Source organism: Carettochelys insculpta, chromosome 2 (genome assembly GCF_033958435.1).
Source record: "Carettochelys insculpta isolate YL-2023 chromosome 2, ASM3395843v1, whole genome shotgun sequence".
Lineage (NCBI taxonomy): Eukaryota > Metazoa > Chordata > Testudines > Carettochelyidae > Carettochelys > Carettochelys insculpta.
In genome coordinates, this window is record NC_134138.1 from 192,626,545 (window position 1) to 192,653,126 (window position 26,582).

Sequence of the window (26,582 nt, forward strand, 5' to 3'; positions counted from 1 at the left end):
CTAAGGTGACAAGTGGGCGAAGTGAGGTGCGTTCTGATTGAGAGCCATGCGCTCATTGTGCATCCAGCCACAGTGCTGCTATGGTACAATAGACACTCCCTGCAAATTCTAAGTATGCAAGTGTAGTTAACAAAACTACCTTATGCTGTACTGTCCAACTGCCACAGGTCTACTTAGAACAGTTTAATTACTAAATAAAGATGCAGAGCTTTACCATTTGGACACTGGGGAGTCTTACTCTTTAACAGATCAAAATAGAGTACAGAGACATCAAATACAAATTCATTGTTAGGACAGTTACGAGTTTTAAATGCTTGGCAGTAACTCCATTATTATACTAGGGAATAACAAACAAGGCAAGATGTTTCTGTGCTTAGAAGTAATGGATGGATGCAGGTTGCCCACTCCCAGGTGGCCAGAGCACTGTTGGTTTCAGACAGGCCCTTTCCTCCTTTCTGGTGGTAAGGGAGACTGCTGGGGCAGAAGTGGTGTATTTTCCTCTCTTCCCAGGGATGCTGCCCCTGTCACATCTCTTGATGGTGGCTTGGTGCAGCCAGCATGTGATTGTCTCTTGGGGATTCTGCTGATCCCCCTTCCCTGTTGCTTGGGGTGCACTACCCTTCCCTTTCCCCTCATGCTCCAAGGGGCCTGCTGGTCCTCTCCGTTTCCCTGTTTCCTCTCTGGCACGAGTGCCGGGGTTGCTGACCCTTGTGATAGACTCTGGTGTTCTGTGATTGTGCTTGATATGTGGCATACTGTGCCTCTATGTATTAAAAGCTTTCAGGATCATTCTGTATTTGTTGTTGCGTTCAGTGGTGCAACCTGTATTTTAAAAATACCCAGGCCTTCACAGATGCCAGGTGACTAAAGCTGTATATGTGTATATGTATATGTTGTAGTAGTTGTGGAAAGCAAGAACAACTCAAGATAGTCCACGCTGAATTGCCATTTCTGGGTTTTTAACCTTAAAAGTCAAAATTAAATGAAATTGAGTTTGAGTTTGAAACTCTCCGTTTTAGGAGAGGGTTTGTTTCATGGTGGAAGTGCATTGTCACTAACTAGTAGGAATATTGGCTTAGATTTTCAGGATAGCATGAGGGAATTACATACCAAATTGTCACTGAATTTCAGTGGGAAGAAGGGTGCCTAAAGGCTCATATACATGATGGTGGTATGTGCTGTCTAGATGATAGAGTAACTTGCCGTGTGGGAGGATGATTTCTAAAGCATGCTACAGTGTTGCGCATGAATTGATCCATATCAGTACTTCTAGTATGCTTTTATGGTAAATTGCTGTAATTAACCATTAGTGCTGTGATAAAGAAGAGTGCTAGTACTCCTTTTCTAGACATCCCAGTATTCAGTTAACTAAATTGCCTGTAAAGGGTTAATCCCAGAGATAGGGTGTCCTGTGCTGGCAAATAGCCAGGTGGGCCAATGGAGGGATTTTTGAATTGAGGGGAGAGTCATTTGTGTGGTCAGAGAAGGGTCATGCAGAACGGTCCTAAGCATTTGGGAGGTAGGATGGGGTGAGTTCCCTGGGAAAAACTCCCCCAACATCACCAAAACTGTGTAAGCAGGAAGAAGTGTTTAAATTCATTAAGGAGTTTTTTATTTTTATGGGTTGAGAACTGGCTTTAACTTTATTATGTTTTTCAAACACTGTGGCCGTGTCAACACTAGCCAAAAACTTTGAAATGGCCATGCAAATGGCCGTTTCGAAGTTTACTAATGAAGCACTGAAATACATATTCAGTGCCTCATTAGGATGCAGGCGGCCACTGCACTTCGAAATTGACATGTCTTGCTGCTGCGAGGTTCGTCCAGACAGGGCTCCTTTTCGAAAGGACCCTGGCAACTTTGAAATCCCTTTATTCCCGTCTGCTCATAGGAATAAGGGGACTTCGAAGTAGGCAAGGTCCTTTCAAAAAGGAGCCGTGTGGCGGCGAGCCGCGTCAATTTTGAAGTGCCGCAGCTGCCCACATGCTAATGTGGCGCTGAATATGTATTTCAGCGCTTCATTAGTAAACTTTGAAATGGCCATTTGCATGGCCATTTTGAAGTTTTGGGCTAGTGTAGACATAGCCTGTGAGTTTCTTCATCCAGGGATTAAAATCTCTGTGATACACGTTGGTTGTAGTGGATTCTAATACAAATCCATTAAGCATGCTTGCAAATATGTCTTCTGTTTAATAAAGTACCTTTTCTTTGTTAAGCCCTTTGCTATAAACCGCATATGTGAGGGGGATAGGGCGTCTTCAGACTGAATGTTTAGCTCAGCCAACTCGCTATCAGAGATCGTTGTTTCCTTTGCCCACTCCTTGGGAAAAAGATTTCAGGGCACCCTCAGAAAAGAGATACCCAAGTGATTTCTTTTCTGGAAAAGGGATTTTTGCAGTTGGGTTATGGCAGCTACAAACTGATTCTGGTGCAACTGGAATTGGGGAGAATTTTCTGTCTCTATGGGATGTTCAGAGGCAGGGTTTGACCATGTTATGCTAGCTGGCCCCCATTACCTTCACTCAGAGTGCCAGCATGAGGCAAGTGATCAGCGTACACCAGCTTGATGTATATGGCCCTTCTGGTGCATAAGACGTTAATGCACTTTAGAAATCATACTCTCCTAAAGTGCATTTCTCTACTATGTAGCTGTGTCTACATGTGCACAAAAAATCGAAATAAGTGGCCCTTTTTCGAAAGAGCGGGAGGAGCATCCACACGGGTAAACCCGTCTTTTGAAAGAAATTCGAAAGAACGGGGCGCAGACTTGGAAATCCGAACCCAGATCGGGAAGATCGCTCCCTTTCGAAATACTAAATCGAAAGAGCATGCGTGTAGATGCTCCACAGTCAACTTTTTCAAAATACAGGTCCACCATGGCACCGGTCAGCTGGATCGCAGGGCCACTCCAGCCGGCAGCGGCAGGGCTCTATGGTCCCTGCGTTCAGCTTCCTTAAAGCCACATGCATGCAGGAAGCTGAGAGAGTGCTATGAGCAGCCTCCACAGAATGGCCAGCATCCAGCCCCCCCTCCGAGCCCCCACACGGCTCCTAGGTGGAGAAAAAAAATGGGTCCCCTCCTGGACGGAGCGAGACCTGTGGGACCTCCTCGACCTGTGGAAGGACGAGGAGGTCCTGCACCAGATGAGGGTCAGGTGGCACAATGCCACTGCCTTAGGCCACCTGGTGCAGGGCCGCCACTTCAGGGGCCACCTGGAGTGTACCGCGGAGCAGGTACGCTCCAAGGTAAAGGAGCTGCGGCAGGGCTATGCCCAGGCCAGGGACCAGGCTGGCTGCTCTGGGGCAGCTATAGACACATGCCCCTTTTTCCGGAAGCTCCGGGGCATCCTGTGGCCGCAGGACAGCTCCCCACCCCTGGCATTCCTGGACACATCAGCCGAGGAGCTGCAGCCAGAGGAGGATGAGCAGCAGCCCAGACCAGGGACCCAGGAGGGCGAGGGAACCATGGAGTGGTCCAGTGAAGAGGGGGACCACACCATTGTCGTCCCCTCCCGCTCCTCCAGCTGGGTGACTGGGAGCTGGACATCCCCAGACGTTGCTGAGGGACCCTCCGGTACATACAGGGAGGGGCGCGCACCTACTCCACAGGGTGGGGACGACACAACGGCTAGTTGCCCACACACAGGACCGGTGCTCCTGGGCTGCGCACAGGCCACTCCCCACATGGGATGCGGCACCCTGCGGTGGTGCACCAGCAATGCCCAGAACCCACCCTCAGTTGCCAGTGCCGCAAGCCTCACGGGGTGGTGGCCAGTCAGTGCCAGACAGCACCTGGGGCCTGTACACCACAGGCTGGGACAGACCACCTTCATGAGAGACCCCTGGATGCACCCCCAGGCCGGGAGGCCCAGCCCATGGGGGGTGGATTGGTGCCACTTGGGGGGGGGCAGTGTCTTTTGTGGGGGCGGGGGCCCCAGGGGGTGGGCTCGGGCGGGTGGCCCACAGCCTGGTCCCCTCCATCTGGGGCACATTGCTGACATACTATCCTCCTCTCCACACAGCCACAGCATCTATGGGCTGGGAGAGCCCTGTGCCATCCATCATCCCCAAGAACTCCACCACAGCCCTCGGAGGCACCTGGATGCCACCCCAGGCAGCATGCCATGGGGGCCGTGGCCAGAGGGCCCCCTGCTGGGCTGAGGAGGACCCTGCCAGCCAGTACCAGGCCAGGGTGGCCAAGCAGCACCTGAGGCTCACCTAAGCTGACATGCAGTGGAGGAGGGCAGCCTGGGAGAGGCTGCTGACCACCCTGGAGGACATTGGCCACATCCTCTGGGATCGCACAGCCACTATTGCCCGTCTCCTGGCCTCCCGGCAGCTCCCCCTGCTGACCTTGCCCCACCCCACCCCCATTGAGCCCGCCCCCACCAGGCCCACTTGCCGGCAGTATCTGCTGGTGCTACCCACACCCTCTCTTCCCCGTGGGGGACCCCGCATCTGGGGAAGGAGGAGCTCCAGGGGCCGACAGGGCTTGCAGCCCACCACCCCTGCCCCGGAATGAGTGCCTCGCCCCTGTACAAGTTAGGTTCCCCTGCCCACCTCCAAGTTAGGTTCCCACCCCCTGTACATAGTTAACAATGAGAATATTGTAGATGAATTTTATTTTATTGTTCACCAGTCCATGCTGTGCTACTCAGGGGGTGGTGGGTGGTGGATGTGCGGGTGTGGTGCTGGCGGGGGTGGCGGGTGCCAGATGTGGGTGTGCATGCAGGTCCGAGGTGGCCATCGGCAAAGGCCTGCTTGAGTGCCTTCCGTATGCGGTGGCTGTCCCAGTGGGCCTGATAGATGGGGGCAGAGCCTGGCTGCTCATAGTCAGTGCCGGCCGGAGGGGCCCCTCCCGGGGTCATAGGCGTCCCCCTTTCCCTCCACAACGTTGTGGAGGATGCAACAGGTGTCCACCACCTGGGGCACATTGAGGACCCCGACCTCCAGCCGTGTGTGGAAGCACCTCCACTGCCCCTTCAGGCACCCGAAGGCCTGCTCCACAATGGTGTGGGTGTGGGTGTGGTTGAGGCGCTGATTGAATGCCTCCTGGGTGGTGTCGATGTGTCCTGTGTATGGCCTCATGTGCTATGGCTGCAGTAGTTATGCTGCATCTGCCACCATGCAGAGAGGCATGGTGACTTCCTCCGCCAGCAGGATCTCCTGCTGGGGGATGAAGGTGGCAGCCCCCATGCGCCGGCAGAGGCCATAGTTCTGGAAGACCTGGGCATCGTGGGTGCGGCCGGCTCAGCCCATGTAGAGGTCGGTGAACCAGCCCCTCGCGTACTGGCCGGTGCTGTGTGGCAGGACGTGGATGGGGATGTGTGTGCCATCCAAAGCGCCGATGCAGTTCGGAAAACCCAGGTCCTCAAAGCTGGTGACAGTGTTGTCCAGATCCCCCAGGCGGATGACCCTATGGAGCAGCTTCGCACTGATGGCTCTGATGACCTGCAGTGGGGGAAGGGGAACGTGCTCTAGCCCATTCTGCCCCTGCCCCCCTCCCATCCAGCCCCTTGCAGCGGAGGATTCCCCTTTCCTCACCCACTCGGCCCCACCTAACCTCCATAAGTAGAGCCCCAATGGTGGCCTTGCCCATCCCGAACTGCTGTCTCATGGAGCGGTAGGAGTCCAGGGTGGCCAGCTCCCAGATGGTGACTGTGACCTGTTTCTGCAGGGTGAGGGCTGGCTGCATGCAGGTGTCCTGGTGCCAAAGTGCGGGGGCGAGCCAGTGGCAGATCCCGTCAAAGGTCTGCCTCGACATGTGGACGTTCCACGGCCACCTTTCCTCGCCCCAGTCCCCTAGCACCAGGCGCTCCCACCAGTTGGTGCTGCTGGCGTGGTTCCAGAGGCATCGGGGCACCCAGTGGTGCCCTGCGTGGGGGAGCCCCAGGGGGACTGCCCAGCTGCCTGATGAGATTGGATGCAGCTGTGGTAATGGTGCACAGCACTGCCAGCAGGGCATCCATAATGAGGGCGTCCTCCTGCACGAGCTGTCGCTGATCCTCCATCGTGGGTACGGGTCTGCTCTACCGGGCTGGGAAAGGCTGGGCAGCGCTCGGCTTATGCAGAGGGGAGGGTAAAGGGAGGGGCCTTTTAAAGGAGGCAGCTGGCTGCAGCCCTGGAAGGGCTTGTTGGCCATGAGACCCCGTCTGTGGCATTTCCTGCCTCCCTTCTCTCTTTCAAAGACCTGAGGCGGCATTTTGAGAAAGCCCGATCTGAAAATGGCAGTGGGTGCTCCCCTTCAATGGCCACTATTTTGATCACTGAACTTCAATTTTCGCCCTTTCGAAAGGGCGCTCATGTGTAGACCCAGCTTGTAGGGTTAAAGTGAAGCTGTTGAGTCACCAAGATGTGATGTGGAAAAATAGCTGAAATTTCAACTATTAAACCCAAATCGTTGTTTCCCTTGCAATTTAATTCTGTTCATTGCTGGCAATGGCTGTTGCTTCCTGAAAATCTGATATTTTGTACAAAAGAACTGAACATGTGCTTTATAATACTATGTGTTATAGCAACACTTGATTTAAAGTTACGGATCAGCTTGCATAACTCATGGTTTCAGGAACATGTAGCTTTATAGGAAAAAAGTTGTTGAGGGTTCTGGTTGTATACGTATTAATTTGTGTGTGTGATACTTACGTATGTGTGAAAATAGCCCATTTTGAGAGATCCCATAATGGGAGAGGTGTATTTTATATTTTTCTCTTTCATATTTTGAGGTAATTTTCAGCCAGTTTTAAAACTTCATATATGCTTTTGACATCCTCAGTTATTGCAAAATCCTATACGTAGTGAAGAAATTTGATTTGGAAATAGTGAAGTTAATTTAAAAATTAGAATTGTTGAAATTAGTTTGAAAATTGTACAGAGAGGCATGAGTCTACCTCTGCTGCTAATCCCAAGACAGCCAGATGCAGTGTTTCTGCTGTACATGGTGACTTAAGTTATGGCCAGGATACATCAGTTCAACTCAGTTGATTTTATTGGAATTATACCCTGCTGAAAAAGGTGCCCAAATTTGGACTACTGAAGACAAAAATATATACAGGTGTATTTATTGATTAAGTATTCAGATAAGTGTCTGTTTATAGATGTGTGAATATATGTGCATTTTACATAATACTTGGAGCAAATGTGATACATTTATGTAAACTGGTAATAGTTTCTGTAAGCATAGATGTATCATGTTGGATATCTGCAAATGCCATCCTGCATCTTTCTGGAACTGAAGCTTTCTGGAAGATCAGTGCGGGTTCTATTTTTAATACAACCAAGAGAGAGACAAGCAGAAATACACAAAAGGCTGGGGGAAGTTGTACTTTCTATAAAAATTAGAATTAAATTTTGACTTAACATCTGAGACTTTATACAGTAGAGTCTCAACATTTGTGAGTTTTGGGTTGAGAACCTTCGCAAATGTTGAAATTTGCAAATATGGCTCCCGCCGGAGCTTCCTGCCTGGAGCCCTGGGGGAAGTGGCCACTCACAAGTAATTGAATTTGCTAACATTGAGGTCGTGAATGTTGAGTCCCTACTGTACTATATTACCACTTTATATTTTTTAAATTCTCTATGAAATTAGGTGCCAATGTCAAATTTGTAGTATTATAGAATAATTTGAGTGTAGTTTTAGTTGAAATCTGTTCCGTCAGTATTCCTTGTAAGGTCCCTGCAGCTTAATAGATACAGAGCCATCCTTACCCATTCGCCCAATATGCAGCTGCATAGGGCACCCAAAGATTTGAGGCTCAATTGGGTCTTCATGTCCACCCATCTGCCTCTTCCTGTCCCTGTTTTGTGACTCTGCTTCCTCTGGGGAGGACCTAGTTAACAGTGTAAAAGCTAATGCTACCAACCGCCACCTAAAAGGTAAAGCTCTACATCTTTATTTATTAATGAATCTGTTATAAGACTGTTAGTGACTTTAAAAAGTATCACTGGCACTCGGACCGTACATTGTGGCCAAAGGTCAAATTTTGGCATTCTGCCTCAGAAAGGTTGCTGGCTTCTGGTTTAGTAGATTTTGTGGGACCCCATAGGCTCTGCGGTAGGGCCAAAAATGAGGGGTTCAGTGCATGGGAGGAGGCTGCAAAGGAGGAGGTTGAGATGGGGATGTGGGGTCCAGACACTAGGTGGGGTGCAGGAGAGAGTTTAGGGTGTGGAGTCTGGGAGGGAGATAAGGTGCAGGAGTGGGCTGGGAGTCAGAGGGTGGGACATAAAGTGCTGGGGTGGTAATTGTGTGGGGCCTGGACAGAAGGCAGGGTGCAGGAGGGCATTGGGGTGAAATGCGGGGTCTGGCGGGAGGGAGGGTTCTGGGTGTGGGGGGTTTGGGCAGGAGAGAAGGTGCAGGGGTGGGCTGGGGGTGTTGTCTTGAAGAGGTTGTGGAGCTCTGATCTAGGGGTGAAAGTAACTTATACCTTCTAACTGTGTGTGTGTGCAGGAGCAGGCTGGAAGTGTAGGCTCCCTCTTCTCTCTGCAATGGAGAGCATGGGCTGGTATTCCAGCCATGGTACCCCACCCATCTGGCTGGAGTGCCAGTGCCGGTTTGCGCCCCTGAAGAAGTGAGGGCAAGTGTCCTGATCCTTGTGGGCCAAATCTGACCCACTGGCTGTTGGTTCACAACCTATGGTTTAAAATTTGTTTTAAACAGATTTTATTCCTGTTTTAGTGAACACTATAAAATCATGTATCTGAACAATCATCCTTGTTCTCCTAACTGTCCTCCCCATTGCCGCCTCCTCCCTAGACCAGGAGTCTACAACCAAAACAGCGAGAAGAGCCATTTTTTCAAATTCAGTTATAAAATCATTTCTTCAAGAGCTGCAATGCATATGAATAGGAGTCAGTCCTCAATAAGTAACGTCAAACCGTAATTTTTGTAAACCCTGTTTTAAGAACAGCGCACACACAGTCGTTTGTAACAGTTAGAAGGTATAAGTTACTTTCACCCCTAGATTGGAGAGCATATGAGAGCAAGGGAAATTCTGTACCTGTGGATTGACTCTTCAGCAGGTAGGAGCGTTGTTCACATCACATCAACTCTCCATGCCTTCTCCCCACCCCCACAATCCCTAGCTGTACCCCTCATGACCCACCAATGCGCCCTGCATCTCTAGGTTTTACCCACCTGAGACCGCAGATCCATCCCCTATTCCCAAGCTTTACATCCCATCCCCAGACTTAGCCCCTCAGCCCCAAACATGCCACTCCATCCCTGGGATTAACCTGCCTCAGCTGACGAGCTCCTCCATATGTGTGTTGCCACTGCTCTTCTGCTACCGGTGCTGCCTTCTCAGCAGGGCTGCACAGTTCCAGCAGGGGCATGCTCAGATGTCCCTCCCCCACCTCTCCTTTAGGCTTAGCACTTCCACCACCTGCAGTGTGGGTGGCTCCCTGCCCTGCTGCCTCTGAAATAATGAAACTAAATTTAATTGGTTTAATGGCCAGATCCCTCCTGCTGGTTGTTAAACCGATTAAATTTAGTTCCATTATTTCGGTGGCAGCAGGATGGGGAAACGCAAGAGGAGTCAGTGGTGGCAGCACCTGGAGCCACCCACTGACTCCTTAAAGGGCTCTTTGTGGCTCCGGAGCCACAGGTGTCCCACCCCTGCCCTAGACTGTCATGAGGCTTAAAGGCACCAGGTACTGTACTTGTGTAGGGCCCCATAAATCCCAAGGACAGCCCTGTATATATACTCTAGAATAAGAACCTTTACAAATGTAAAATCAGCAGAAATCTCATCATTACTTTTTAATTTCATTGGAGACATTTTTATTTTTAATAAAAATCACCTTCTTGTATAGTATTGGAAACTCATACTGCTGAAATGTGCCTTTGACTGTAAATCTGAATAATCAAAGCTGAAAAATGTAGAATGTATTAACAGTGAAAAATAAATTTAGATTTGAGTTTTAATAATTAGCTGGTTTTAGTATCATAATTTAAGAATATTTAGGGACCTTTTCCACATATTAAAAACAACAAAAATGTTAAAATAGGATTCATCTGTGACATTTCCCTCAGTCAGAATCCTTAGTTAACCACTGTTAGCATTTATTTCATGCAATTTATAAAACTTATTCTTGTGTTTAGATTAATGAATCTAATATTTTTTAAAGAAAATGCTAATGTCTACAAATACATTTAAGACGGTGTTAAATCAGTGTCTTAGAATTGAAGCGTAGGTTCTTGTGGGAGGACTGAGTACTGTGCTGTTTCCATGGTAACTCATGGAATAGTGTTTTTTCCACTGCCCTCTTGCATTCTGATTTGCTTACATATCCATACTCAGAAGTATTCCTAATCACATTCTCTTACAATGATGGTTGAAAGATAACAAGCACGTTGGAGAAAAATTTCTGCTGTGCCTTTACTGATACCTTCTAGATTTTTGATTGTATATGAAAGTAGAGGTTGTTAGTTCTATAAATTGTTTAAGTTGAACAAAAATATTTCTGAAGTCTTGCTATCATTAGGAAATTAAAGTAAATGGCAGAATGTTTAGTATTTTTATATCAGCAGCCACTATAAATGCCATTTGGAAAAAAAAAAAACAAAAACGCTTGCTCTGATATGAGAGTGACTGTTTTCCCTCAGGAAATTCTCTTTTTAAATAGAGTTCATTTATTGGGAACATTTTGCCATTCAGTGTACACCCAGGTTAAATAAATAGACAATTCCTGAAATAAAAACAATGCTGTGGTATTTGTTTAGAATTCGCAGGTTTCAGTGAAGAAATAGGTGGTAAATTGGCTTTTTGCTATGCAGCTGCGTATCAGCCTCACCCATCTTGTTTATTATATGAACTTGTTTTTCACGTGCATTTCAGGGCTCCTGAGAAATCCAACTTTCTGTACTAAATGAATTACAAAATGATGATCGCAAATTGCCTATGGAACCCCATTTTTGTTTTAAATTAGAGTCCAAGTGCAGAACATCCTGTATTGAGAATATTTTAACTGTTACTGGAGATGAGTTTCTGACTTGGCTGAACAAAAGATAATCTCTTGTACTTGGGGGGGGGAGAAAGGTGAGTGGAAAATACTTGAGCAAAGCAGGGGCTGGGTCTTAAAGGATTGAAATTGTGGTTGCAAATATTGTGTGTGTGGGAATGAATTTGTATCTATCTATCTATCTATCTATCTATCTATCTATATCTATCTGAAGAAGAAGAAGAAGAAGAAGAATTTTCACCTTTTCATCTGGCAGTGGCTACCAGAAGATGATGTCACCTTGAAGCTGATTGGCTGTTCAGTACCTAGTGCAGGGAAGAGAGAGAAAAATGCCGGCACAAATCTCAGTGGTGGAGCTATGGTGTTTTCTGTCAGTTTTGGATAGAATCTTTGGTATTGAGAATCTATTGTGTGTGGCCATGTGAGGTATTGAGCATCCTAGTGTGAAGGGAATTAAGAGCTATCAGAGGAATGAGGCGGTTGATCTGCAAGCGGATCTGTGATTGTAAGTTGCAAGATCTGGGTGGAAGGAATGAGACAGGGAGTGCTGCTAGACACACTGTGGGAGGATGTGTAGCAGAGAATGCATGCATGAGTAGCAGAAAAGGGAAAAATGTTAGTCTGATAGCCCAGAATCTGTGGAAAATTGTTCATTTTTGGGAAGATAACATTTAATTTGTGCAGAGAATTTTTCATTTTGTGATATTGAATATATAGGACTAATTTTTGTGTTTAATATTATAATGATAATTGCAAATCAAATGGCAGTATTGTATATAATCTTGTGGTATTAAAATGCTTTTTTTCTCCTGTCATTTGTTTCCCATACTGCAGACAAAGGTCAATATATAAAGTGTATTGATTTTTATTTGATTTTTTCTGTGAAAAGTGCAGCAAGACTTTTTTTTCAAAAAATCTCTGTACACACAGGTAAATTTTTTTTTTTAATGTATCCTTTTGTAGATAAAAGCTTTGATGATGAGGAGTCAGTGGATGGAAATAGGCCGTCGTCTGCTGCTTCTGCTTTCAAGGTTCCTGCACCTAAAAAACTGGCGAATCCTTCAAACAGTGCAAGGAAGCCAGGTTCAGCTGGTGGGCCTAAGGTTGGAGGTAATGTAAATCTACTCACACTTTGGTATGTTTTTCTGCGGACCATGAGAGTGAGCACAAATAAAAAAACTTTGGAGGATGATTGTTTATCATATACAGTTAATAAAGCTTCATTAATGAATCATTAATATTTCTTACTCAGTTGATGCAGTGCTTTTACTTGCTATATATGTGGGTATGTAAGCTTACATTTAACACACAAAAGGCTACAAATGTCTGTGTCATAGACCAGGTATTATAAATCAAATGAACAAGTTGAAAGTCGAATTCAGGTTGGTGAAAGTTCTGAATAAAAGTGTGGGCCTCCGATGACTTCCAGGACAGCCAATTGCAAAAAATGCGTTTGTTTCTGCAAATCTACTGAAGATTCTATAAAGTTGTAATGGAGGCCCATCTTTTTTTGCAAGTGGTTGAAGAAACATGATGTGCCTCAAGGAAACAGTACACCGTCAGTACACTCTTCAGTTTTTTGCCCTTTTGAACTGTATAAAATAACTAAAGTATATTGAAAAATAGAAAAACCCGGGAAATAAACAAATCTGTTACCATGATTTATGCAAAAGAAATTAGTATATAGCTTGTTCTTATTGCATATGGAAGTTCACCATTTTGGTTAGAGAAATCTGTTTTGTGATCTGTGGTATCAGACTCATCGTATGGATCTCATTCCAAATCTTTGTAGTTTGTGAAAACATTTATTTCCATATTTGCTTTGAAGTACTTGCAAATTAAAAGGGTCTGATTTCAACCAGTTGAAGGTGAATTTTTTAATAAGCCAGTGTTTAGATACGAAATCTTATGCAGTGCTAAGTATTTTAAGTGTTTTTTTAGAACCTGTGTGCAAGATTTTTTTTTCAGTTTTAGGTTTCTCGTATAAAGTCTGTCAAATGTGGAACTGCACACTGGAAGGAAAATTAAATTAGCACAGATGTGTATTATGTATGCTCACCAATCAAGCTGTGATGTTCATTAGCATACCAGTAAAATACAACTAATGTATATATTTTTCCCTTCCAATATAATGTTAACTTTGTTTTTCACTGAACATATTTTGAGAAGGTGACAGAAGTATTAATCTAACAGTTCAGTTTATGATGAAGTTGGATGTAAGTAGGATGTATGTAAACAAAAGGATTTTACCTACCTTGTTTCATTTTTTTAAAGTTAGTCAATATTTGCTTTTCTTGCTGAATACATTTTGCATCCTAATTACTGTGGATGTTTTGTACAGTATCAATACAACTTAAATTATTATTGTGTGCTTTGTAGGTCCTGTTATGGTGTAAGCTGTTTTTGAAAAGGAATAAGATTGTACATTTAGAGGATTGTACTATTTTCTTTCAAATATTACACAGACATTGCACTAGAAGTGAATTTTTGAGATTCCAAATTGCCTGTTTTCTGATGGAAAGCATGCTTTTACCAAACTTTTAAAATGGTAATTCTGTTAATTGTAGACTAAACAGTAAACCACCCTACTAAACTGTTTGGAACTTTATCTCAGAATAAATATAAATAGTAACTATAAATAATGAATTTTAAATTTCTGGAACTTTATTTTGCTTACTTCCTTTCCTGATTGACTGCCACATTTTAGAGAACAAGTTTCAGGAAATTAGATTTTACACTAATCTACAAAAGTGAGACATGTCAAACACATCTAACAGTTACTTTGATTTATATTAGGGCTGTCGTGATTAAAAATTAATAAAGATTAATGGCACTGTTAATAATACCGCACCTATTTAAATATTTTGGATGTTTTCTGCATTTTGAAATACAATATGGCATAAAGTATACAGAGCTCACTTTATTTGTGATTATAAATGTTGGCATTGTAAAGAACAGAAACATTTTATTTTCAATTCCCTAACTACAAACACAGTTGTGTTCCCATGCACCCTTGTATAACTTGAATTTCCCATAAGTCCAGGGGGCGGCTTTTTCTCTTGAGGAATGCACGTTCTGCAGGCAGGGATGCAGCAGGAGCACTGAAGCTCCTTTTGAAAGATAAGTCCTGGGGTTGGTGGGGAGTGGCAGCTGGGGAGAGGATTAAGCCTGGTAGTGGGTTGGGGATGGGGGGCACGGGAGTTAAGCCTGAGGTGGGTTAGGGCTGCAGTGGAGCAGGGATGGAGTTGAGCCGCAGCCGCATATTGGTGGGGTGGGGGGTGCTGAGCTAGTGCCATGCACAGGGGTGGTGAGCTGGGCCATGGGGGGAATGGAACTGGAGCTGCAAGTACATGGGGAGGTTTGAACCGGGGTGGGGGAGTGGATGGAACTGGAGCCGTGCTTCTGGGGGGTTTGAATGGGGAGGAAAGAGGATGGAACCAGAGCTGTGTGCATGAGGGGTTTGAACTGTGGGGAGTGGGGGGATGGAACCAGAGCTGTGTGTGCGCTGGGGGGGTGGGGAGTGGGGGAGGGTTTGAGCCAGAGCCACATATGGGGGTGGCAAGCTGGAACCAGAGCCAGGCGCAGGGGTAGGAGGTGAGCTGGAGCTAGGAGCGGGGTTAGAGGGGCATTGAGCCAGGGCCGGGAGGAGTGAGATTTTGAGTTGCGTTTAATTAATGTTAACTTGTGAATTAACCACCATGTGGAATCACACATTTCAAGAGTTTACTGTATTGTTGTGCAGTCTGTATCGTGAAAGTTGAACTTACAAATGTGGAAATATGTGCAAAATATCCAGCATTCAAAAATAAAACAGTGTACAACTTTAGAGCCTACAAGTCCACTCAGTCCTACTTTTTGTTTGCTCCAACAAATAAGTTTTACATTTGCAGGAGATAGTGCTACCTGCTTCTTCTTTACAGTGAGAACAGGTGTTCACATGTCACTGTGGTAGCTGATGTCACAAGATATTTACATGTTGTATGTCCCTTTGTGCCTCAACCACTGTCCCAGAGGATGTGTCCATGCTGATGATGGGTTCTGCTTGATAATAGTCCAAAGGAGTGTGGGCTGATGCATACTCATTTTCATCATCTGAGTCAGATACCAACAGCAGAGGAGTGATTTTCTTTTTCTGGTGGTTTGGTTTCTGTAGTTTCTTCATAAGAGTGTTGCTCTTAACATTTCTGAAATCATACTCTATACATTATTCCTCTCAGATTTTGGAAGGCACTTCAGATTCTGAAGATTTGGGTCGAGTGCTGTAGCTAGTGTTAGAGCTCTTGCATTGGTACCTTCTTTGTGTTTTGTCAAATCTGCAGTGATATGGCTTTTAAAATGATCATGTGCTGCATTATCCTCTGAGCCGGCCATAACATGAAGTATATGGGAGTATATGACAGAATGTGGGTAAAGCAGAACAGGAGACATACAATTATTCCCCTAGGAGTTTAGTAAAAAATTAATGCATAATGTTTTTAATGAGCATCACCAGCACTGAAATATGTCCTTTGAATTGGTGACTGAAGCATGAAGGGACAAATGAATATGAATGTTTAGTAGTTGACATTGCAAGGTATTTATGTGCCAGATATACTAAAGTGCCATAAATATAAAACAAGTAGAACTGGGTGCACTTGTAGGCTCTACAATTTTATATTATTTTGGTTTTGAGTACAGTTACGTTATATAAACAACCCTATTTTTGTGCTCTACATTCCTTCTTAGACATTGCACTACAGTACTTGTGAATGAAAAAATACTATTTACTTTGAAGGGTAATATAAAGTGAGCAATGTACACTTTGTATTCTGTGTTATAATTGAAATCAATGTATTTGAAAATGTAGAAAACATCCAAAAATATTTAATAAATTTCAATTGTTATTGTTCAACAGTACAAATAAAACTGATTAATTGCAATTAATTTGGGGTATTAATTGCGTGAGTTTACTGCAATAAATCAACAGCCCTAGTATGCATAAATGTGTGTATAGATATGTGCTTGTTTGTGCAATTTAAAAACAAAAAACAAAAGTGTATAGGGTTTTTTTTTTTTCCCACTAGTATGGGGGAATTGATCTCTGTTGTGGGATTTGCAGGATCTAAGGTTTTTGTGGTTGGGAGCAGACTGAAAATGCAAGAAACAATGTGGAAGTGGTATTGCAGGGCAGGACAGGAGTAGGATTAAAATATAGTCCTCTGCAGGGCTCCGGGTCACCATCAGTTGGAGCATTTTGGCAGTGAATCTAAGGATGAGGAGGATACCATCTGGTCAGCTCAGACTATAAATCCCAGGATAGACTTTTGCTGCAAGGAAAAAAAATTTGAAGGCAGAGCATGTCAGTTTTTAGCAATCTGTAGCCAGAATATTTGAGTTTTTATGCCACTGACCTGGCTCTTGTTCCATCAAGATATGTTTGTAATAGGAACCTGTGGCAGTAGGTTTCCTCACTATTATTAATGGAGTCAGATGGTCTTAATATGTTTGTAATCAACAACTGCATATATAAATGCCCCCATAGATACCTTGTTTTTCACCTGGTAAAGCTGTGTGATGTCTCAAATTTAAGTCCTCTGTGTCTTAGTTTTCTTTCTTAAGAAAATGCAGTTAATACCCTTCGTCACTTCCTTGTGGTGTTATGCATTAATAGTGTGAGCTGTTTTAAAATACATAAAAGGTATTGCAGAAATGGGAAGTTATAAAGCTAAAAAGGCTAGTTTATTGTCTCATGCAAATTAGCCATATATTCTGGGCTCTTTAAACCTCATTCATTGACCAGAAGCAGGGATACTCCAAGCAAGGGGCCTGGCTGATCATTTTGTACCAGGGACACAAATGCCTAGCTACAGCTGGTGTGAGGACTAGTTTCTCACCCATTTTCCTCCTAGATGCAGTCTAAGGCACCTAGAGTGTGCTACCTCAGGAGATAAACTGTCCCTCCTCATTAGTGTGTTTCTGGTCAAACTCATTGAAATTAAACAGTTCAGAGGAAGAATTGAGCGTGGGGAATGAATGTGTGTCATCTTCACTCCCATCATCTTAGTGTTTAATGTGTGTCGTTCCAGAGAAGCATGGATTGTGCCTTTAGTAGAAGGGAATCAAAGATTAAAAGGCTTGCTCCACAAGCATGAGGGGAAAAGATTCTTACTGATCCTTTTTCCAAAATCATCATTTACTACTAAATGTTTTTTAAGAGCTCAATAAGCAATGGAAGTGTTGGTATTACTGCCAGAAAATACTGACCTCCTGTGGTCCAGCAAATCCTCTCAGTTGACACCAGTCAGGTTCCAAGGGTGCGGGACGAGAGAGGTTTAACCTCTACTGTGCCTAAGTCTGGGTTCTGCACAAGTTTGGAGGGTGTCCAGAGGAGAGCAACAAAAACGATAAGATTTAGAAAAACTGACCTGTGTGGAAGGGTTGGAAAAAATTGAGCATGTTTAGTTGTGGGGGAAAAAAGAAGTCAGAGGGGGAGAGGGGCTTGATAGTTCTTCAGGTGTGTTTAAAGGATGTCACAAAGAGGATGATGAGTTGTCCTCCATTTCCAATAAAGGTAGGACAAGAAGTAATGGGCTTAATTAGCATCAGGACAGACTTAGGGTTAAGTATTAGGGAAGCTTTTTAACTAAAGGGTAGTTAAGATTTATAGTAGGCTTCGATGGGAAGCTATAAAATCCCCATGATTGGAGGTTTTTAACGACAGATTGGACAGATACCTGTCACAGATGGTTTAAGTTTATTTGCTCCTGCCTCAGACAGGTCCCTTCTGGCCCTACATTTCTGTGATTGTCAATATGCTGGCGATATAAATCATTTTAGAAATGAAGTTAAGATCAAAGGGAAGTTGGGGTGATCAAAAATAATTTTTTAAGATATGTGTTATGAACTAGTAGGACAAAAAGAAACAGTCATACATTTTCAAGTCTGTACAGATTCTACCTCTCTGGTCTGGCATGGTTGGGATCTGGCCGGTCCCAGACGAGCGTTTGCGAAACCACAGAAGGTTCCCTGCCACGGCCCCCAAGCCACCACCATCCCCCCTGTCACTGAGCTGCTCCTCTACTTCCTGCCTCATGGCTGCCAGAGGAAGCTGGCTCTGGCTTCTGCTTGGGATGCAGCTCCAACCCTATGCAGCTGCCCCAGCCTGAGGAGGCTCCAGGGGTGGGAGCAGGAAAGCTGGGTCTGTCTCTGTGGGGTGGGGCTGCCCTAAGCCCTGCAGGGATGCTGATGGATGCCAGTCCCAGCCCTGTGCACCTGCCCCACCTCAGGGGTTGCTGGGGGGGTGTGGGCTCCACTGCAGGGCCCACCTTCTCCAGGCTGCCAGAAGACATGGGCTGCACCCTCCTTGCAGGTCCGGTGACATCCCTCATCCAGATTTTGGAGTTCCAACATGTAATTGAAATTAGTGTCTCTTCTTGGTGGCTCACAAGATTTTCTAGTTTTCCTAGTTACTGGACAGGCAGATACTAAGGCTGCATCTACACTACGAGATAAATTTGAATTTCTTAATATCGATTTTGTAATGCTGGATTTTATAAATTCAAATCTGACTATTCTCACCTCCCCATGTGCTCTTCACAAAATGGGTGTATTGCTGCTACACTCAATCAGCAAACATCAACTGTTGCAGCAGTGCATTGTGGGAACCTATCCCACAGTTCCCTCATTCCTGTAGCATTCTGGGTATTTTTGCTGGTATTTGACACCTTCCCACATTGCATTGCCCTCATTGTCCTCTCATGGTAAGCAAACTTTCATTTTTCTACATGGAAGGAAGGAAGAGTAGCACATTAACAAAGATCTCCAAATTAACATGGACAAATCCCATAACCTGAATTGCTTTTTAAAACTGTAGCTGTAACCAAATTATGAAGGATTTTATAAAAAAATCAGCATCTGTGTCTTCCCATCCATCCACTGACTGTCTCCTGTCCCTTGATTGCTTTTGATCCCTGAAAATAATACAGGGATAATGGAAAAGTATGAAGACAGACTAGATAGTAAAGATTTGGAAAAAGGAGAGTTGCTGAGGGAGGGTTTTGGGGATCACAGTCCACTAGACTGAAGTGTATAGTCTGCGTTCCCAACTGGTCCTCCATCTACTCTTCCCTATATGAAAGGGGTCCAGAGTTAGAAGAAAGAGGATAGAAAAGGCTAGGAAAAGACTTTTGTCTTTACTCTTCACTGCACAGACACTACATGGGGGATGCAGCTCACCAAATTTCATTGTCATAGTGCGGCAGTTTGGTGTTTGGGAGGTTGATTGACCAGTTGACATGGTCCCTGAAAATATTTTTTGGCTTTGGGGTGTGGGGTTCATGGCTCAAGGGGCGCTTGAACTGTTCCTCCTGGACGACTGCAGGACCCTGAAAATCTTCCCCTCCCTTCAAGCCCTGACCACACACAAGCCAGGACATGGTGCTGCTAGGCAGAATGGTCAGCACCAATGGCAGGCGCATCCTTTTATTGGGTTCGGGGCTACCCATGTGACGTGGCTGAGCACAGAAAAGACCCTGATTGCATGGTGCCTGTGGGAACAAGTGTAAACAGCTGAGAAGAAGTTTCTTGGCCTCTTATGCAAACATAGCTCTCACAACAGCCTTGCTGCCGTGTGATGTGATGGGGCAGCAGCTGGCTCCAGGCAGTGCAGAAAAAAATACCAAGTGTAGCAACAGAACCACAAACTTCGTGCTGGGGCTACTTGTAATGAGTAGATGTGTTCACAGCGCTAATAGCAAAGAAAGAAAGGTGTTCCTCATCAGCCTCTCATACTAACATGACTCTACAGGCTTCCTGGTCCCAATTTGAAATTTATGGTCTTACTGTCACATAATTTCTGTGCACCCAGAGAGCAGCTGCCAGACTAGATCACCGAGGGGCATTGTGGGTTACATACGAGACACCTCTGAAGGCCAGTAAGTTCGATTTTAAGACAAGGAGTTCCCACACCGGCCTTTATTTCAACTTTCAAAGTCAAACTTGACACCACACCCGGCAGGTTTTGATGATGATATATCAATATTAGTGCTCCCTAAATCAAGCTAGTGGTATTTATAGTGAAGACAGTCATGTTAATATCAAGCTAACTGCCTTAAATCAAATTTCTCTTAGTGTAGACATAGCCTAAGAAACCTCCTAACCCTCCAGCTGGTCCAATCCAGTTTAAGATTAGCTATTAACTACTGCAAAACGCAAATACTGCACATTATTACATTAAAAAAAACTTTATTATAAAATCATTAAGATTGGATAGACAAGCATTCAAAAGTTAAGAAATACCAGAATTCAGGTTTCCCATTTTTCTCTGCCCTCGTTCAGGAAATAGACAAATAATCAATTTTTTTTTGCTTATTCTCTATATGCTTGTGGGTCCCAGACCTTTTTTAGAGTGCACCATGCAAAATCTGCACTGAATGCAAAATTAATTTCCTCACTGTTTCGCTGCTGTTCTCATCATAGTGTCAAAGCGCTTCACAACTATTGATGAATTTATCTCCATAACGTACCTTATAGATTAGATGATGGTAATATGTGCATTTTACGGCTGGGGAACTGAGATTCAGTGATTGAGGTCAAATTTGTCAAAAGCGGCTACTAAAATTGGGTGCCCAACCTGATACCCAGAGCCTAATGTTTTTATAGTACTTACAATTTTTATAGCTCATTATGTGTCTCAGTCACAGCTCCAAAGGAATGCTGAAGCTGGGGGTAGTTCTGCACTACAGAGGAAGGTCAAATTAAGGTACCCAGTTCCAGCTATGTTAATTAGGCAGGTAGTGACAACGTATCTTAATTTGGGTTTTCATGCCATCTGCTTGCACTCTCTTCCACTACCTTACTCCTAACAGGGGGTAGGAGTACTGTGGTGGATGGGGGATAGCCTATAAGTCCTAATTTAGCGTGTCCCCTGTAGTGAAGATGTACCCTCAGAAATAAAGGTTACAGTTGTTTGTGTGCATGTGTGCTTGCATTTTAGTTGACACTGTCCCATCTCCCTTTGTCTCGTCACCGCAGTTCAGCCACACCCATCCTTATCCTCCTATGCTACTATTCGCCCCTTCTCAGCTCTTACCCCCACCTTCTTACCTCTTATCCCTCAGCTCTTCTCCCCAGCTATTACCACATTCTACCGCATGATGACTCTTGCTCTTACCCAACTTTCTCATGTCTTCCTGTAATTTTTCCTTTTCATTCTGTATTCAACACTTCCTCCTTCTCCACAATGCCTGAATACCAATGGGGGCATTCCAAGCTTAGTTTCTGTGCCTAGTGCCAAAGTTTTGTGTAGCGGCTAGGATGAATAGTTGCATAGAAGATTCTTTTCAGCCTGTGCTATTCTTGCATTCAGAATTCTCTGTGGGGATGGTGCATGCACAGTGTAGCTGGCGCACGGGAACTGAGGGAACAGAGCATGCAAGCAGAATCTTTCAAAAAGTTAGTTGGCAACCTCTGAAATCTGCAGAGCAAGAATGAAACAAGATTTTTCTTGGACCTATATTTTGAGTGGCATTTCACAGGAACAGTGAGGGCACATCCCTGTCACAAAGGCAGCCAACCACCTGTCAAATTTCGAGTCCATGCTTCAAAGCATAACAGTGCCTGAGGTCAGCAAAAACATAAGAATATTTTTTCAAATGTGGCACCTTATAGACTAACAGATATTTTGGAGCATAAGCTTTCGTGAGCAAAGACCTGCTTTGTTTGATGCAATATTTGTCTGCAATCCTATTCTCAGAAACAGCTTAACCATTTTAGCGGAAATCTGTATTAGCCATAGGTAGACATCCAAAATGGAAAAAGCTCAGCCCAAACGAATCAGGTTTGGCAAAGTGAAAAGCAACTGAAGGTAATTTTGTAATGTGCTGTGTGGGACAACCTTAATAGATGTTGTTATCTCCACCACCTATAGTAATTAAGATTACAAAATTGGGGCAGAAATGTTATGAAGCCATCTGAAGAAATTCTTGTTACTAATTTTGTTTCACTTAGGTTTAAGGGTTTAAGGGTGGTTGATTTCAGTTAAGTTCAATTCTTTTAGAGCATTAAACAAGTATGAAGAATGTTTACATGTCACTTTTAGTTTCAGTTTTGGTTTAAATCTGCACCTTTAGATAGTCTGGTGCAAGCTTGTTTGTTAGCAAGGCCCTAAAAAACATAAGGAGTAGTCTACCAATGTAACTTTGGCCGTTTCTACACAGGCCACTTCCTTCGGAAGTGACATGCTAATACATGGAGCAAAAGATGCTAATGAGGTGCGGATGCAAATTCCCCACACCTCATTAGCATAATGTCACATGATTTGGAGTCCGGAAGACCGTTCTTCCGGACTCCAAAACGCCGTGTAGAAGCGCGGACCCGGGGGGCTTCTGGAAGGAAGTCCTTCTTCCAGAGCTCCTTCTTCCTGAAAATTTCTGGGAAGAAGGGGCCGTGGTTCAACACAGTGTTTTGGAGTCCAGAAGAGCAGTCTTCGGGACTCCAAATCATGTGATGTTATGCTAATGAGGTGCAGGGAATTTGCATCCACGCCTCATTAGCATCTTTTGCTCCGTGTATTAGCATGCCACTTCTGAAGGACGTGGCCTGTGTAGAAACGGCCTATGAGTATAAATTGAACTGGCTCTTAAACTAATGTAGTTGAACCAATGCAAAAACCTCTATGGACACTCATATCAGTTTGAATGACTTATTTAGGTTTATCTTAAACCCATTTCCTAACTGATTTATGGTAAACTGAAGTAAGCCACTGTTACACAGAAGCATCTGGTCACTTGAGGTTTTTATTAAAACTGGTTTAATTATTTCTGTTTAGATTCTTGCCTGAAGTTTTACTGATACCACTTTCTTGTGCAGGCAGACTCCTGTAAGAGTTGCAGTATTTGGGGAGATATCCATTCACTAACTTACAAAATGTACAGTAAATGGTCTCTAGCTGGGCAATTAAAATATTATCATATACTTAGCAATAACGTGCAAAGTTTATCTTCTGAAGCCAAATTTACGCTACAGTCACTGACTGCCATAGCTGCATTGGTTAAGGATGTGATGAGGTGTGATCTTTGACTGACATAGATGAGCTGACAACAGCCCTTAGTCTAGTCACAGTTATACTGGCAAAGTTTCACTTTTACATAGGTGTTTTGCATGTGTGTGCATGTTGGGAATAAGCTGTAACATCAAAAACTGTTTTACAAGTGTAAACTGTGTGCTGTAGTGCAGTCACATCCTACAGTGCTGAGGGTGTTTTCTGCCACTGTAGAAACTCCACTTCCTCGAGCAGTGGGATTAAGTCATCAGAAGCATGTCAATGCAGCTGCGTCTATACCAGAGTTAGACTGGCATAGCTAAGACACCTGGCAGTGAATTTTTCATATCATAGAATCATAGGGCTGGAAGGGACCTCAGGAGGTCATTGAGTCTAGGCCCTTGCTTCAAGCAGGATCAACCCCAACTAAGTCATCCCAGCCAGCACATCATCAAGCTGGGACTTAAAAACCTTTAGGGATGGAGATTCCACCACCTCTAAAGGCAGTGTATTCCAGTGCTTCACCACTCTGCTGGTGAAATAGTTTTTCCTAATATCCAACCTACTCCTATCCTTCTGTGACTGCAGACCATTGCTCCTTGTTCTGCTGTCTGTCACCACTGCTCTCTCTCCATCATCTTTAGATCTCCCTGTCAGGAAACTGAGGGCTGCTATTAAATCACCCCTCAGTCTTCTCTACTGCAGACTAAACGAGCCCAAATCCCTCAGATTCTCCTTATAGGTCACGTGCTCCAGCCCCTTCATCATTTTCGTTGCCGTCCGCTGAAGCTGCTCCGGCAAATCCACATCCTTTTTATACTGGGTGGCCCAAAAATGAACACACTATTCCATATGTGGCCTCACCAGTGCCGAATAGAGGGGAATAATGACTTCTCTAGATCTGCTCGAAATGCTCCCCCTAATGCACTCTAGTATGCCGTTAACCTTCTTGGCTACAAGGGCACACTGTTTACTCATATCCAGCCTTTCATCCGCCGTAATCCCTAGGTCCCTTTCCGCTGTACTGCTGTTTAGCCATTCGGTCTCCAGGCTATAACAGTGCTTGGAATTCTTCCGTCTCAAGTGCAGGACTCTACACTTCTTCTTCGAGTGGTCCCCGTGGGTGCTCCACAGTAGGTGTCGGGCTCGCCCCGGTGCCGTAGCTCGGAAAATCTTCAGCAGTCTCCGTCGGGTCGTGCATGCGCCGATGCGCGTCGGCTCTTCGCGCGCTTACGGTCACATGCACGATCCGGTCCCCGCCAGTTACTTCTCAACCACCAACGGCTGCAGACGGAATCCTCTCCGGCTCCAGTGCCCGAGACAGATAAATCCTTATTCTTTTCTAGTGTTAATAGTTTTAACAGTTATAGTTAGCAGCTCTATAGTTATTATAGTTAGTCTCTCTGTTAAAGTTGTTTAAAACCTAAAGACTATCTTAGAACAGCAGCGGCCGCCTCTGGGCGAGCCCGCCGCTTTTGTTGTCAGCCTTCAAAGGCCAATGGTTGTTTAACATCAACTAATAGACTGTTAAGTGCGCTATTAGCACATAAAGGACTCAGAGTTAAGTTTTAACAACGCCATCCCCCGGCTTTAAGAAGTGTGAATCTTGCCGGGAGGCCATGCCTGCTTCGGATGGCCATAGCAAATGCATACGGTGCCTCGGGGAGAGACGTTCCTCAGAAGTGCTCCCATTGTTCTAAGTTGACTAATAGAGCTAGAAAAGACAGAGAAATGAGGCTGAAGATGCTGTTAGTTGACAAAGCACTTCAGCCTGCCACATCGGAGACAGTACATGTGGAGGGCTCTTCAGGAGCGCACAAGAGGAAGGCTGCCTCTTTGACTTCCTCTGCGCAGAAGAAAAGAAGAGCCTCACCTACTCGATCCCTGCCCCTGACTGTTGGGAGTGGGACGAGTGTAACAAAGGGCCCGCGCACGCTGGCTTCCTCTACTGGTAAAGCCGTGGCGCATGCAACAACTCAAGGCCCTGCAGCGACTGGGGAGTCGGCACCGAGAGCCGTGCGGGCACTAATCAGTTCAGCACCAGCTACTGCGGCACCGATCGGGACTTCCCCAGAGGCACCGGAGACGGCGGCACCGAAGACATCGGCACCGAGGACGCGATCACCACCAGAGATTCGACGGGCAGCAACACCTTCAGCCTACCACAGACGTCCTTCTCCTTTTCTTCGGAGCCCATCACAGGGATCTGCATGCTTTTCTCCAGCATCTAGCAGAGATCCCTACGAGTCTTCTCATAGAGGCTCTCCTCGCATGTCGGTATCATCTCGGAGGTCTCGTCATTCCAGGCAGCACCCTTACATCCTTGGGTCATGGTCCAGGTCTCCATCGCCGGGCTCCTGTCCCTGTTGCTACGACCGCCATCATTATGCGGGGCGTCATCATAGGAGTTTGACGTCTCACTATGGATCCCCGTCGACCACTCCTCAACGCCAAGGTGTTCTGCTTCCACCTGGGGGAACACCACGGCTGCCCCAATCAGAGGCTGGGTCTAAGGACACTGAACCCCACCTCGAAATTCCACAAAGACAATCACAGCAATACAGCCAGGATCCAGAGGAATTGGAGGAGAGATACCATAGTGACGCCTCCTCATCCTCGCCAGACGAGGCCGTGGTCCCTGGAGACATTTCTCCCCCAGATGACCTGAAACAGTTCCAGGAGCTGTTCAAACGGGTAGCTCAATCCCAAGATATTCAAGTGGCGGAGGTGCAGGAGAAACACCACAGACTCCTTAAAAACCTCAGGCCTCCATCTTCTTCTAAAATTGCTATTCCCTTGGACGATGCAATCATGGAGGCAGCCACTAATATATGGCAGACCCCAGCATCCGCTCTGCCTACCAACAAAAGGGCGGACAAAAAGTACTTCGTCCCTGCGAAAGGGATAGAATTTCTATTTAGTCATCCACAGCCAAACTCGCTGAATCGTCCCAATACAGGTCCAAATCGTCCCAGTACAAATCTGGGGGATTGGACAAGGACATAAAAAAGTTGGATCTTCTGGGTAGAAAAGCCTACTCCTCCTCTACCCTATTGCTACGTATGGCCAACTATGCCGCTCATTTGTCGAATCACAATTTTGACAATTATTCCAAGCTTACTGCCCTCATGGACTTCCTTCCAGAGGAAAAAAGGCCAATTCTTAAGGCAATCGTGCAAGAGGGTTACGCGGCTTCTTGAGCGGGTGTGCAGATTGCACTCGATGTGGCGGATACAGCGGCCCGTGCCATGGCCACTGCAGTGGTAATGCGGAGAGAGTCTTGGCTTCATACATCCGGCATTCCAAAGGAGTTGCAAGTCAAAATTGCAGACCTCGCCTTCGACAAAATAAAATTGTTTGCTGAATCGACTGACTCAGTTCTACACTCGAGCAAAGATTCCAGAGCGACGCTTCGGACCTTGGGGATATATACCCCACCGTTCAGAAGGAAGAAATTTTATCCTCAACAACGCCGTTATGGTTACCAACAACAACGTGCCCAATTTCAACGGGGGTATGATCAAGGGCGTCATCAACAAACACATTATAAAGGCCCTAGGCGCCAGCCTCAGCAGGGCAGCGCCCCTGCAGGGCAAAGTGCGAGACAG

At 45.3% G+C, this 26,582-nt stretch overlaps 1 protein-coding gene across 7 annotated transcripts in view; it reads left to right on the forward strand.

Annotated features, from left to right (window-relative positions):
- CLASP2 (cytoplasmic linker associated protein 2) overlaps positions 1-26,582 on the forward strand; it is a 325,025-nt gene that overhangs the window by 87,172 nt on the left and 211,271 nt on the right. For all 7 annotated transcript variants that reach the window (XM_074988197.1, XM_074988200.1, XM_074988203.1 and 4 more), the window contains exon 8: positions 11,919-12,065. In XM_074988197.1, the coding sequence (XP_074844298.1) occupies positions 11,919-12,065 (147 nt within the window). The remainder of the gene's footprint in view (positions 1-11,918; positions 12,066-26,582) is intronic.